The 13,711-nt window shown below is 40.7% G+C and overlaps 2 protein-coding genes across 6 annotated transcripts; both read left to right on the top strand.

The window, feature by feature from the left end:
- On the top strand, window positions 1-8,583 carry LOC143857157 (uncharacterized). The gene is made up of 2 exons (XM_077367522.1): window positions 1-261; window positions 7,200-8,583. Exon 2 carries the CDS (start codon window positions 7,333-7,335, stop codon window positions 8,137-8,139), a length of 807 nt encoding a protein of 268 aa, XP_077223637.1. The 5' UTR covers window positions 1-261; window positions 7,200-7,332; the 3' UTR covers window positions 8,140-8,583.
- LOC143857150 (pentatricopeptide repeat-containing protein At5g66520-like) lies at window positions 8,304-13,487 on the top strand. 5 transcript variants are annotated; one of them, XR_013238480.1, is made up of 4 exons: window positions 8,304-8,440; window positions 8,643-8,719; window positions 9,096-11,103; window positions 13,162-13,487. XR_013238480.1 is itself a non-coding variant. In XM_077367506.1 (4 exons), exons 3-4 carry the CDS (start codon window positions 9,101-9,103, stop codon window positions 10,784-10,786), a joined length of 1,578 nt encoding a protein of 525 aa, XP_077223621.1. In that variant the 5' UTR covers window positions 8,304-8,440; window positions 8,643-8,719; window positions 9,096-9,100; the 3' UTR covers window positions 10,787-11,531. The 5 variants fall into 5 exon arrangements, 3 of the variants coding, with proteins under 3 accessions (XP_077223621.1, XP_077223610.1, XP_077223591.1); XR_013238481.1 differs by having other exon boundaries at window positions 13,159-13,487; XM_077367506.1 differs by lacking the exon at window positions 13,162-13,487 and having other exon boundaries at window positions 9,096-9,953; window positions 10,062-11,531.
- Window positions 13,488-13,711: the final 224 nt, after the last annotated feature.

The following is a 13,711-nucleotide window of genomic DNA, read 5'->3' as shown; positions in this document are numbered from 1 at the left end:
TTACATAACAACAAATATAAAAAAATTAGGGAGCTGATTTTTTTCGCCCCCCCTCCCCCTTGTAACGTGAATTGAGGGCGGACTTAAACGCTTTTTGACGTCAAATCACGTTAAAATTAGGGCGTGATTTTGGACTTTCGATCGAGAGAGAGAGAGAGAGAGAGAGAGAGAGAGAGTTTTTCTCTTCTTCTTCGACTCTACTCGATTCTCCTCCTTCAAGTCTTCGTTTGATCGATCCCAATTTCACGAAAAAAAAAAACGGTAACATCCTCTTTCAAACTCATTCAATCTATCTTTTATTTAAATAATGGTAACTTTTATTGAATCAATCGATCTAATATTTTCTTTTCCCTTCTTGAAATCAGATTTTTTTTTTAAAAAAATCTAGGGTTTTGGTTCGATTTGTGTGATTCGATTGTTATTCCTGCCAGAATGCTAGATTCTGCCCTAAATTTCACGTTTAATGATGTTGTGTTTAGTGATTGCTTCGTTTGCATCCTGCCATCATGTTGGAAAATTAGGGTTTTGATTGATTTTTTTTTAAATGGAGGGGTTTTGATTGATAGTTCTTGTAGTTTTGAAATTTGTTACAATTTGTGTGTCTCTTCGATTTTATTGGGTTTTGATTGTTGCCAGCCTCTCAATGGTGTTGATATAGGGTTCGAATAGGTAATGATGGGGGGATTTTAGTTAAAAAGGGAACGAATGGTGAAAGCGATTGAGCTGGTCTAGACAATGGAAAAAGGAAGAAAAAGAGAAAAATAAAATACATATAGGAATAAATCTCGTTGAACCATTGTGCGAATCTCCATAGGATGGGATTGTTCCCCTCCTGCCATCTCACAATATTTAGGGAATCACCCTCAACTGTCAGTCCATCGAGAATGTTACGCTATATGTACTTGATTCCTTGAAGAACAGCTCAAACCTCCTCCTCTTTGGAATCCGGGATACCGATAGGACCTAAGAAGTCCCATATTGTATCTCCATGCTCCTCCATAAGGAGGCCTCCTATTGCCGCCGGCCTAGGATTACGGATTACCCATGCTACTAGGACCATCAGAGTTAAACTTCATCATTTTCGGACTGGGTTGTTCTCATACCGGGGGCGTCTTCACCACCTGCTTACCGCTTAAGCGTATTTCTCTCCAACGTGCGACAGTTCATATGCTGAGACGAACCTGAAGTAGCTCTCTATGGTTAGTGCTATTAGTATATAGGAAGGAGCTCTCTTGACATAACCCCGAACACCCTTGCATTTCTCTCCCATATTGTGGCTAGCAATACCACTTTCCAGAGAATCTTACATTTTTTTTCATCAATGGGCAAAACACCAACTTTTTAGTAGGCCAGAGAGCCTAGACGGAAACACTCATGCTATACCAAATCTGTTAGGAACCCTACTCCATACCTCTGTGGCCATCTTACAGTGGATAAACATATGTTCACTGTTTCGCCTGACTCCACACAGAGGGCATAATTATCCATAATCAGCATATGCCGACGTCGCAGGTGTTCGATCATGAGGATTCTATCGAGGGAGGCTGTCCATCCAAAAGCACAGACCCTAAGGGCACTAGAATGCCCCACACTCTGGCTAGAAGCGAGGGGCCATGGTTGGGGACAAGTTGATGATAAAATGAGACATTAAAAACCCTGGAAGTGCACCAAGTCCAAGCTCTCTTATCTTCACCAGTCATTCTGATGTAGCAGTTGTCTAGAATCTCTAGCAGCCTGGCTACCCGCTCTAATTCTCTGTCGAAGAAGTTTCTTTTGAAGTTGATACTCCATGATAGTCTTCCATCTTCCCACTCAAAGTAGTCCCTATCACAAGCCTCCATGTCTATTGCTGCTGAGAATAAATCTGGGAGCACAACCTTCAATTGAACCTCCTGACACCACATATCATGCCAGAATCTAATTCCGTCACCGGAGTAAACTCAAAATTTTATCCCCTCATTAAACTGATGGATCTGTCTTAGAATATCCATTCAAACTGTGACTCTGCTATATCTGTACATGTCTTCGGATACCCATTAGTACGGAGATACTTCAAACTTTGACCGATAACTCTAGTCCAGAGATGGTGTCTTAGAATACCCATTCGAACCACCTGCTCTTTTAGGCTTACACACTTTTACCTAATTTACCAATGGGATTTTCCTCTTCTCATACGCTCCACCCATACGAATCTACTTCGGATTTGTTCTATTCTTTTGACTACACTCATCGGACATTTGAACACTAATATGTTGATTGAGATGTTAGCTGAGACTGCCTTAATGAGAGTGATTCTGCCTCCTAGTGAGACCAACTTCTCCTATCGGTTCCCATTCCCTCTTCTGCGGCCTTCCCACACCTAGTGGCAGCCCTAAGTATGTGGTTGGGATCTTATTCACCATACAACCAAGGATCCCTTCTAATCCGTACACTGCCTCTTCAAATATGTTGAGTAGGGGTGAGCATTATTCGGTTATAACCGAACCGAACCAAATCGGTTCGGTTCGGTTTTTTTTTCCATTTCGGTTCGGTTTCGGTTGGTTTTTTTGGAAATTCGGTTATTCGGTTTTGGTTTCGGTTATCTAAAAAAAAATTCGGTTAACCGAAATAATGGATGAAACCATTTTTTTTCCAAAAAAAGTTGCTTTATATGCACTCCGTGGGATGATCAAAATCGTCCATTTGATTGATCACAACTTAATTAGGTTGTGCTCAAAAAATCATTTTGATCGGATGATCCTAGCCCTACAATCCAAGCCAAAATTTTACTTTTTTCCCTCTTTTCCTCTCACAATTCGGAATTTGTAATCGGTTCGGTTTTGGTTCGAATTTTGGGAAACCGAAATAAATTCGGTTTTAACATTTCGGTTTTTTCGGTTCGGTTTTAACCGAATAACCACCCCTAATTCTAAGTAGTCTTGATTTGCTAAGATTAGATATTCGGCCCCTCACCGTCATAGCATTGGTGCGTAGCCTTTAGGTTAAGCACCTTATCCTCAGTCATTTCGTGTCGGTTGTTTAAAACCATGCTTGATCTACACAAAGTATTGAAGAACCAACCTATGGTTGTAATCAACTTATCAACCTAGGACGGATCTTTTGAATATACGAAAGTTGGTTTTTTTTTTTTAATTATTTGTCAAAAATAATTCATCTTTACACAATTTATTTAAGATCAAAATTAGATTGTGAGGGCCCTTTTTTGGAGATTCATCTATCTCAATTTCACAAAAAATCACAATTGAATATCAGTTTTAATGACATGGTAATTACAGTTGCGTATTGACTCTTGGTTGTTGTGGGTTCTTTGAATTATTGTTGGCCTTTATATATTAGCCTTTACTTCCAAAAAAATTCAGCAAAAAACAATGAGTTTGTGGTTCACAAAATATTTTGTTGCATATATCACTCAAGGGTTTGGGGTTATATGATCTACATCTACATCAATTGGCATCAGAGCATCATCCATAGTAGATTTTGTCCACATCACTTGGTATCATCAATTGTAAAAAAAATTCTACACTGGGTAATCAAATATATTTTGGGAAAATTGGGATTGTTCTTGACTTTCTATTTTGAATTGAGGAGGTTCAAGTTACAGTAGGAAGGTTGAATCAAGATTGGTTTATAGGCAAAACGTTTAGGATAAGGACTTACATTTTTTTGAAGAGCTATATGTGATTTTCTTTTGCAAGATTCTATATTTATTCTGAAAGAATTCAAGCTTGCTTAGGACTATTTTAAAAGATTCTCTACTTCAAAGTTCGAAAGTGTATGGAAAAGGTTTAGAATGTTTGTGTCTAAGAAGGAAAGTGTTTTGGAGGTGAAAAAAGTCACATTTGAAGACATGTTTATTTTATTATTATTTTTGGGTGAGGGAGTATTTCATAAATTACGAATTTTTTGCAAGGAGTTTTACAACCTTTTCTATGATGTTCTCTCTTTGAGGGAGCATCATATCTTGATCTCCTTGTCTTTTTTTATGAGAGAAAAAGGTGGTGTGGGGGTTGGCTATGTGTTTTCCTGTAATCAAATTTTTAAGGTTTATTTTTTTCCTTTTTTTTGAATAGCAATAATATTTTAAAAGAGAAGAAGGCAGAGATGGTCAATACAAGAGAAAAGAGAAGTGAAAAGAAAAGATACAAAAGAAACCAAATATGGAGAGCCCTCTAAATCTATGTCACAATATCTCCGATATTTTCAAAATATCGTGTTTTTATCGCGACATTTTGATATAACGACAAAATCCCGAACTAAACCCGAGATTTTTCCTTCCCGAGAGATATTTTCAAAATATCGTGTTTTTATCGCGACATTTTGATATAACGACAAAATCCCGAACTAAACCCGAGATTTTTCCTTCCCGAGAAATTCCGGAGGACATTTGTGAGTTGTGACATAGCTCTAAAGGGGGGAAGAAATCATACAAGTCTAATCTCTCCCTATGCGCACTAGCCCTAGCTAGCTATCCACATCAGCATTTGTTGATCTTCTTAAATGCTTGTAACTGATTGAGGATCTGGTTACTCTCGCCGTTAATCTTTCTTGCATCTTGTTGAACCACTCTGCAAATCTCCAGGGATGAGGGTGACTCCATTGCATCCGCCTGTATACATTAAGGGAGTCTCTCTCTACTATCAACCGGTCCATGATGTTGCCTTCTATGCTCCCAATGCCTTAAGAGGACCACTTGCACTTCCGCCTCATTGGAATTTGCGATCCCAATAAGACCTGAAAAGGCTCGTGCCAATCGACCCCGCCCATCCGTCAAAACTCCTATTCTTGCTTGCTCGGGGTTGCCCAGACTGGATCCGTCGAAATTCCATTTCATTTTGCCTGGCTCTGGAGGTTCCCAATCAGGGGATGGAGTCATCAACCGCTCGCTACCGAAGCTTATCTCCTTCCATTCTTGCCAATAATCATAAGCTAATACAAATGTGGAACTCGGTAAAATCTTTACCCAAGTGATGGTTAGGGCAATCACCTTGCTGTAGATAAAATTCGAAGACTTTACAAAGCCCTCTAATACCCTGGAATTCCTTTTCCTACCAAAGAACTCATCACTGGCAGCAATACCACTTTCCAGCAGTGTAGGTCTAAACGCGGCCAAAGCTAATCCTAGTCGACTCGGCACGATGTGGTTGAGTACTCGATTGACGCGCCTGAGTACTCAGTTGATGCGGTCATAACCTGGGAGAATCAAAGGAGTTTTGATTGACTTTGCAAGGCAAAACGCGGATTCGGAGACTCTACCTCAAATATCTTCAATAGTCTTTCCACCAGATCTAACTCTCTGTCAAATAAGTTTTTTCTAAAGTTTAATTTCCATGAGACTCTACCTCCCTCCCACTCACTCCTTTACATACATCTCCTTATTTTTTTAAAGATACAAACATCTCCTTATCCACCACCATGACAAGAAGATCTTGGAACATAGTTATCATAGGGACTTCTCGACACCATTCATCATGCCAAAATCTAATCCCGTCGCCTGAGAGCCCAGGATTAATTTTCTTTTCTCAACAATCTTAAGGACGGTAAGGTTGCTCCATTGTGACCTGATGGTCACGGGTTCGAGTCACGGAAACAGCCTCTCTACAAAGCATGTGTAAGGCTGCTTACATCTAGCCCTCCCCAGACCCCGCAATGGCGGGAGCCTTGTGCACTAGGCCGCCCTTTTTAACAATCTTAAGGACAATGGATTTAATTGTTTTTCAAGTGCTTTGCTCATTCTCTTATTTTGCCATGGGTTGGACTATTTGGAAGGAGACAAATTATTAATTATTTGAAAGGAGAGAAATTAAGGAGTACTACCTGAGGGTAAACATGCTTAGTTTAATATAATCATTCTCCATGTCAAAAACTTGGTGGTTAGATGGGCTCTTGTCGTGCGTGGATGGGTGTGAGTTGGGGGGTGGTAGGTGGTGTTGTTTGTTTTAGTAATCAATTATTTCGAGAGATAATTTTCTTTTTCCAAGAATACTAAGAACGGTGAATTTAATTGTTTTTCAAGTGCTTTGGTTATTCTCTAGTTTTGCGTGCACTTGGACTATTTGAAAGGAGAGAAATTAAGGAATATTTAGTTCTAAAAAAAGAAATTAAGGAATATTTGAGGTTAAACATACTTCATTTAGTATAATCATTTTTTGGTATAAAAAAATTGTTGGTTAGTTGGGCTCTTGCTGGGAAAGTTTTTTTTGGGGTGTCAAGACATTTTTAGATAATGGAAGGAAAGGCCAAAGGGAAGATTGTTAAGGAAAGAAAATGTGTGAAGTGGTTCTATTGTCTCCGCTCATAAATGAGCCTATTTTCTATGCTTGGTCGCTGTGGAATTTGGGGCTGGTCAGAGTCGTTGGTGTGTTCATACTTTAGAGACAATCATGGCTAGGTGCTTTGGCTTTTTCAGATTCCAAAGCCAAGGCTAGAGAGCCTTGCTCATGGGACTATGTATTTTCATATGGCTATAGATCCATGCAAAAATGATATGAAGTGGGATTGTTATTGGACACGATGAGTTCTACTTTTTATGTACCTTTTTCATATGGCAGTACCCTACTATCCCCTTTATATTGGATACTGCTGGGTTGGCTAGAAATATCTTGTAAAAACATCATCCCCTGTCTGTTAATGATGAGAATGTGTCAATCTTTTTTTATTCCATGTATTATTCCCCTTAGTACTAGGCATAGAATAGAGGAGCCATAATGGGATGAAAGTCTCATGTATGCTTTTGGAGCTATCTTCTCCTTCATGTCTTGTTTCATCAAGATCCAAATCACAATGGCTCCGTATTCAGTGCTATGCATTATTCCTTGGTAACCTCTAGTTTGATCAGGTAAACCACTTAAAATGAATCTTCTAATGGTTATATGATGTATTGAAGGGGCAATATCCAATTTCTTGATGGTACTTTTATATAACCTCTTAATACGGTGCTGGCCAACTATCCCCTTCATGCCATGTACGGTTTTCCTAGGTACTCATGCATGAGATAGAATCCTCATGCCCAAACCTCTTATTTTCCTCCTTTTCTTTGGAAAATGCCAAATCTTATCTGTATCCATATCCGCAGCATCCATATCTGCGCATGATAGATATATTCTTGCCTTTCTATTTCTTTGTAAGCATGTGGTTGCAGATCTTGTTCTATTAGCAAGAATTTAAGGTCTTTTACTCAATAACATACTATTTCTTTTCAGGTTTGACTTAAAAGAAATCCTGTTGACTGTTACCCTTCGGAATTGAACTACCCTCGGTGGCTGGATCCATTTTGACTCTACTGGTGTAGTTGCTGATGCCTTTTTTTTATAATCAGATACCTCCACGATCACCATGTGGAGTTTTGCTTCAAATGCTATATCTGGAAACATAGGAACAAAGAACAGCCGTCCTGTGCCAACTAGAGCTGGTTCCGAATGCTCAGATGACGAGGTTTCTTCGAGTGCTAGCAGAGAGGAAGGGTTGGAGTGCCCAATATGTTTGGAATCCTTCAATATGGTTGAGAACATACCTTATGTCTTATGGTGTGGTCACACCCTCTGCAAGAACTGTGTCCTTGGACTACAATGGGCAGTCATGAAATTCCCCAACCTACCAGTCCAGTTACCTCTCTTCATCTCCTGCCCATGGTGCCACTTATTATCCTTTCGCCTAGTTTACAACGGAAATCTCAAGTTCCCTCGCAAGAACTTTTTCCTACTCTGGATGGTCGAGAGCATGAATGGCGATAGGGTGAAGTCTCATCCAGCTTTTTGCGGGGATCATCGAGGGGTTTGGTCTTCAAACAATGGCACACCCTCAGGAAGTCAAGTTGGTCACAGTCACCTCAGAAGGGCCCCATACATGGGTCCGAGGCCCTTGCAGCCCGACCCAAATGATATCAACCTTGTCACTGATTACCTGAGCATAGAGAGGCTACATGATTCCTTACTTAAATCAATGGATTTCTTCCTTAACTTGACTGCCAAGTTCCCGCTAGTGGTCATATTCCTTGTGATCGTCTTGTATGCAATTCCAGCCAGTGCTGCTATCCTGGTTCTGTACATCCTTGTTACTGTTCTGTTTGCTTTGCCATCTTTTCTGATACTGTACTTTGCATATCCTAGTTTGGATTGGCTGGTGAGAGAAATCATCACCTGAAATATCATTTGTTTCTTATCCACAAATCCTGTGAATAGAAGATTGCAACTTCGCCGTGTTGCTTCTCGTCATTCCAGTCTCCGTTATTGTGTAATTTGCCGACTTTCCTGTTTTCAAGATATGCTCTGTCTTTTGGTGGTGAATGAAACGCTTTTGCTCACATTTGAATCTGAATGGCCACCTTTTTGCGCTGAGAATCATTCTGAATGTGCATGGCTTGCTATGATGTTGGCTGTGAAGGTCTCAAGAGTCTGAAGCTTGCTCCATGCAGTTGAACCCAGCTATGTTGGCGACAGACAAGGTCCCTAGATTAAACCATTTGTTGCTTTTAGGAATTGGGTATTTTGTGTATAAGCATAGTGCTTATATCTATGTTTGTATGGAGACTTATCTTGAATATGATGATTTTGATCCCACCTTTCTGATATGGATTTACTTGTTGCATTTTTTTACAACTTTCCCGGGACTGTATGTATATCTGAATCTATCATTGTGGTTCTCAGGCTCAGTCTAGAGTAGCGCGAAACTAAAAGAGAGTTTACAATTCTGTGATCAGCTTGCCTGAGACTCCAGTTTCAGGTACAGAGCTGTTCTGTTTTTTCTTTTTCTTTTTTTTGTGGGTACAGAGCTGTTTAGTAGCATAGAAGTATCTGAGACTATCATGCATTGCCCTTTACCTTTACAATGACCAAAATACGTCTACTTGTGTAATTTCTTGGTACATGATACAAAATCTAAAAGCAATGTCTATGTTAATCAAACCGCCACGCATTTAAATCCAACAGAGAAGATCCAGAGAAACAAGATGATGCCCCTTTATGTTGTCTTTGAAGTTAATTGATCAAGAAGGCTCCTCTTTATTTATTTTTTTCCCTGAATTTTCTGAATGACCAAAATACCCCTTTAAGTAGCTAAAATTTCCTACAGTTTAAATTCCTACATTTCCTTTTTGTAAGCAGCCATGGCAAGTCCAGTACTAGACCCAACTCTTACACTCCCCACTGAGTTGAAAAACCTTCGTTTCAAACCCAACATTAAACGCATCGAACTCAAAAACTCCACCATCTCTGTCTTCCAAAAGTGCTCTTCTCTCAAACAACTCAAGCAAATACATGCTCGAATTCTCAGAACATATTCCTTTGTCGACCATTTTACTCTCAGCAAGCTAATTTCCTCCTCAACAATCTCAGAATTTCGCAACCTTGATTATGCAACTTCGATCTTCGAGCAAACCGATCGCCCTAATATCTTTCTATGGAACACCATGATCAGAGCTTACTCAGCTACCTCTGCTCTCTCTGGAAAGACTATTTTTCTATTCAGTAGAATGCAGGAAGAACAGGACCTAAAACCCGACAAGCACACTTTCACTTTTGTTCTAAGAGCCTGCGCCCAGAACCGATCTCTCTGCGAGGGAGAACAAATTCATGGGGTTGTGTTGAAATTTGGATTCGAGTCTGATAATTACATACACAGTTCTCTGATAGGCTTGTACGCAGCTTGTTCAAGGATTGAATTGGCACGCCTAGTATATGATAAAATGCCCTGTCAAGGCTTGGTTTCTTCAACAGCGCTAATTGATGGGTATGTTAAAGCTGGAAGAATTAATTCCGCGAGGGAGGTTTTTGATGGGTTGAGGCAGAAAGATAAAATTTTGTGGACTGCCATGATATCGGGATATGCTAAGAGCGATCAACCCGAGGAGGCTCTGCAACTTTTCCAACTGATGGTTAGGGAGGTTGGTGCAGTCGCTTGTGAGAGTGTCATACCAAGTGTGCTCTCTGCTTGCGCTCGATTGGGTGCTCTTGAGACTGGTAAATGGTTGCATAGATTCTTAAACAGGCATAGAATCAAACTCACCACAAGAATGGCTACAGCTTTAGTTGATATGTATGCAAAATGTGGCTTAATTGATGTTGCAGTTCAAATGTTTGACAAAATTCTCCAACCAGATGTGGTAGCTTGGAATGCTATGATTTCAGGCCTTGCCTTGCAGGGCAATGGCCAGGGTGCTCTTGGGTTGCTACAGAGGATGGAGAGAGCTGGCACTCGGCCAAACGAAAGCACATTTGTTGCAGTCTTAACGGCCTGTGCCCACTCTGGTATGGTCGATGAAGGGAAACTAAAGTTTGAACAGATGAGAACCAAGTACAAAATTGAGCCTAAGATGGATCATTATGGGTGCATGGTTGATATGCTAGCAAGATCGGGATGTGTAGAGGAAGCAGAGGAATTCATCAAAACCATGCCCATTAGGCCTGATGGTGTAATTTGGAGGAGCTTTCTTGATGGCTGTAGGGGACAGAATGATGTGGCAAGAGCCGAGTTGGCTATGGCGAAGCTTATGGAGCTTGGTTGTTGTGAATCTACTGATTTCGTCATTCTTGCCAATATATATGCCTCTCTAAACAGGTATGTTGAGGCTGGGAAAGTCAGGAGATTGATGAAGGATAGGGAGATTGAGAAGCAGGCCGGGTGCAGTTCGATAGAGGTCGAAGGTGGGGTTCATGGTTTTATTGCTGGAGATAAGTCGCATCCGAGGAGTGACGAGATCTATTCGATTTTGTCGGAGTTGATGGAAGTGATGCTTTGGGGGGAGGCTGATAGTAATGCAGCCAGTACATTCCCTGATTTTTCCTGTAGGTGAGAAGTTGAATGTTTGTAGAACTGATGTAGAGTTGGCTGCTTCAAGGATCCTTCTACTATAAACCATAATTTCAGAACTCCCCCGCGTCATTGTGGACTCCCCTGACTCGACTTCCTTTTACCTTAGCCGCATTCTTGTCCAAGTCTGCATTTAGCCCTATAAAGTCGATCAAAATTCATTTGACTCTTCCGAGTTATGATTGTGTCAACCCAGCTTGGCATTTTGACATACATCAGTGCTTTGAACAGTGCTATAAACAGCTTGGCTTTTGGTTCTCGCTGTAGTCTTACTACAGTTTCAGCAACCCTTGACTTCAGGTATTTCTCTTGCTTTGGGTTTAGTCTCATGACTTTGCGGAGACCTGTGTTTTTTTGTATAAGTCGTCCCGTTGTGAGGCACCCTTTCTCCCCGAAGTTAGGGGACTGTTTTGCCGAAGTCCTTAGAGAGAGTTATCTTGTGCCCACATGTGTCGGTTTCGGGTATAAGTCCCCTTATTATTTTATTCACCTTAAAACCCATTGAAGTTCTAGCGAGGAGAAGACATGAAGACGAGAAAGCATGCATTGGACGGGGGTGGGGGATCATGGAAAAAAATTCCATGTAAAATAGTGTTACATGGAAGAAGAAAAAATCATTCTTAAAAAGCAGAGAAGTTTATTGATTTTGGAAAAACTTTCCATAGAAAATGAGTTCTCCGAACGCTGGAAATTTCAGTTTTCATGAAAAAACATCCATTCATCTACATGCTTTTCCAAACTATTGATTATTTGAATTCCTTTTTCCTTGGAAAATGATTTTTTTTTTTTAAGGTTTGATGAGAATGCCTTCTTTAGGCAAAAGTTATTTCTGGTAAAACTTTACAAGGCCCACAATCAAAGTTTTAGAATCATCCAAGCAGTTTTGGTTTTTGCATCTTGGCGGAGCCCTAGATGAGGTTTGAATGAGTGTATAGGATCATCCGTTGATCTCACAGGTCAGATCAACGGATCCCTTCATCTCCAAGTCTGACCTACTATTTAATAACAGGCCTTGAAATCCAGCCACCTAGATACTAGATTACTAGTGAGCAAAGTACTTATGGATCTAATTGGGCCGGACCTTAATCCTAATTGCTCATCCCTTGATGAGCCAGAAAGGTTCGAATCTAACCGGGACGGATCCTATGCCTCTTCCCAAATCCAGGCCACGCCTGAATTGGGCCCACGCCCTCGACTATCGGTACCGACCTACAGGAAAATGAGACACCACTGTGGAAATCCCGAAAGCGAGCGGAAGGTCCGGTTGGCCGTCACAGGAATCTCGCCCCCACGATGGAAAGAGAATTTGTGGGCTCCCACCACGCCCGTCGTTCCACCATCCCCATTTGGCCATTCCTAGGATCACGCCCCCATGATTGTAACCGCCGTCCAATCCGCGACATGTCAGGGGTATCATGGGTGTAATGGGCATCGTGAACACTGTTGACCTCCCCTCCTATAAAAAGGCATCAACACACTAGGGCAAGCATTAGTTCTCTATGTTGTCCGTTTCTGACTTGAGTGTCGAAGTGGCCGCCTGGAGCCACACCTCTGGGCCCACCAACGCTTTCTTTGTAAGCACAAGATCACTGGCTCTACCAGGCTAGACCGAACAGTCGGATTCCAGGCACCATCAGTAAGTTTTTAAAATAGAAACTTCTAATATTTACAAGTTCAAACTTGGATCTTATTTAAGCTAAAGCGTAGATTTTATAATCAGGCTCTGTTCACTCACATTCCCGGGACACCAAATTCCAGGAAAACACCCCATTTTTCCCCGAGAAAGCTTAAATTCGCATCTTCACTTGTCTTCACGGGATTTTGAAGGAACCTAGGGGGAAAATGTCACATCTGACATGGAGGGGAATATGTCACATCTGACATGGAAAATTGGGAAATATGATGTGGAAATGAGTCTTTTCTCACAAGTGTGAGATTTCTTTTCCCTTTATTTTGGTCGAATTTGCTTTCCCAGGAAAACTAGGGAAAAAAAGTGATCAAGCAGCTTCTCAGGAAACCTTTTTCTGCACAGTTCCTGCGCTAGTGAGCAGGTGTGGGAAACCTTTTCCTGCACAGTTTCCCTGGATTTCTTTTCCTAATGCCACGTCAGATTCCCATAAAACCTTTTTTTTTCCTTTCCCAGGAAAACAAGTGAACAGAGTCTCAGAGATTGTAAAATCCCAGTTTTATAAACCCATGTATCCAATTGGCTCATGTACTTCGATCCGCTTCGAAGTTTAAAAAAAAAAAAAAAAATGGATAAAACAATGTACTTTAAAATCTGAAGTTTCAAAGATTTTTTTGTTTTTGAGTTTTATTGAAAACAATGCTAATAATAAAATTTTGGCAATATAGCAGAAAGATCTCATTCTCAGGATGGAGACATGCAGAAAACAATGGCTTAAAGACATCTTGAAGGACGTCTTTTCATCATGCTTGATCAAAGGTTTAGAATCATCTGATCTGATGAGAGTGGGACCAAAGGCAATAAACCAGATTTATGATGGCCAAGAATATCATGAAACGGATCATCGTACTTGTGGAAATGGGCTTTTCCTAATAAAATTTTGTCATTCTTTCTCCAAAAAAAAGAAAAATACGGCCCACCATAAATCCGGCCCATTTCCTACTCACTTTGATTGATCCCATACCCTTGATCTATGGCCCATCAGATCAACGGTTCCATCATACAGACACATGTGCCATGTGTCTCGGATGATCTTAACCATCCAATCAGTTCCTTCAAATGGATGATTAGAAAACAAAATCATCTACGGTCGACATTCTGTAGGCATATGTCCATTGATCAAGATCATCAGACCGTAAGCCACGTGTATGGCTATGATTGAAGTAAACCCACATCCATATGGCTTTAAGTGCACATTCAAAACCATTAAAATCATGGAGG

Source organism: Tasmannia lanceolata, unplaced genomic scaffold (genome assembly GCF_043159265.1).
Source record: "Tasmannia lanceolata isolate RefF3 unplaced genomic scaffold, GAP_Taslan_0.1 ptg000003l, whole genome shotgun sequence".
In the NCBI taxonomy this organism is placed as follows: domain Eukaryota; kingdom Viridiplantae; phylum Streptophyta; class Magnoliopsida; order Canellales; family Winteraceae; genus Tasmannia; species Tasmannia lanceolata.
Note: the sequence above shows the minus strand (reverse complement) of the source record. Positions and strands in the feature narration are given on the sequence as shown.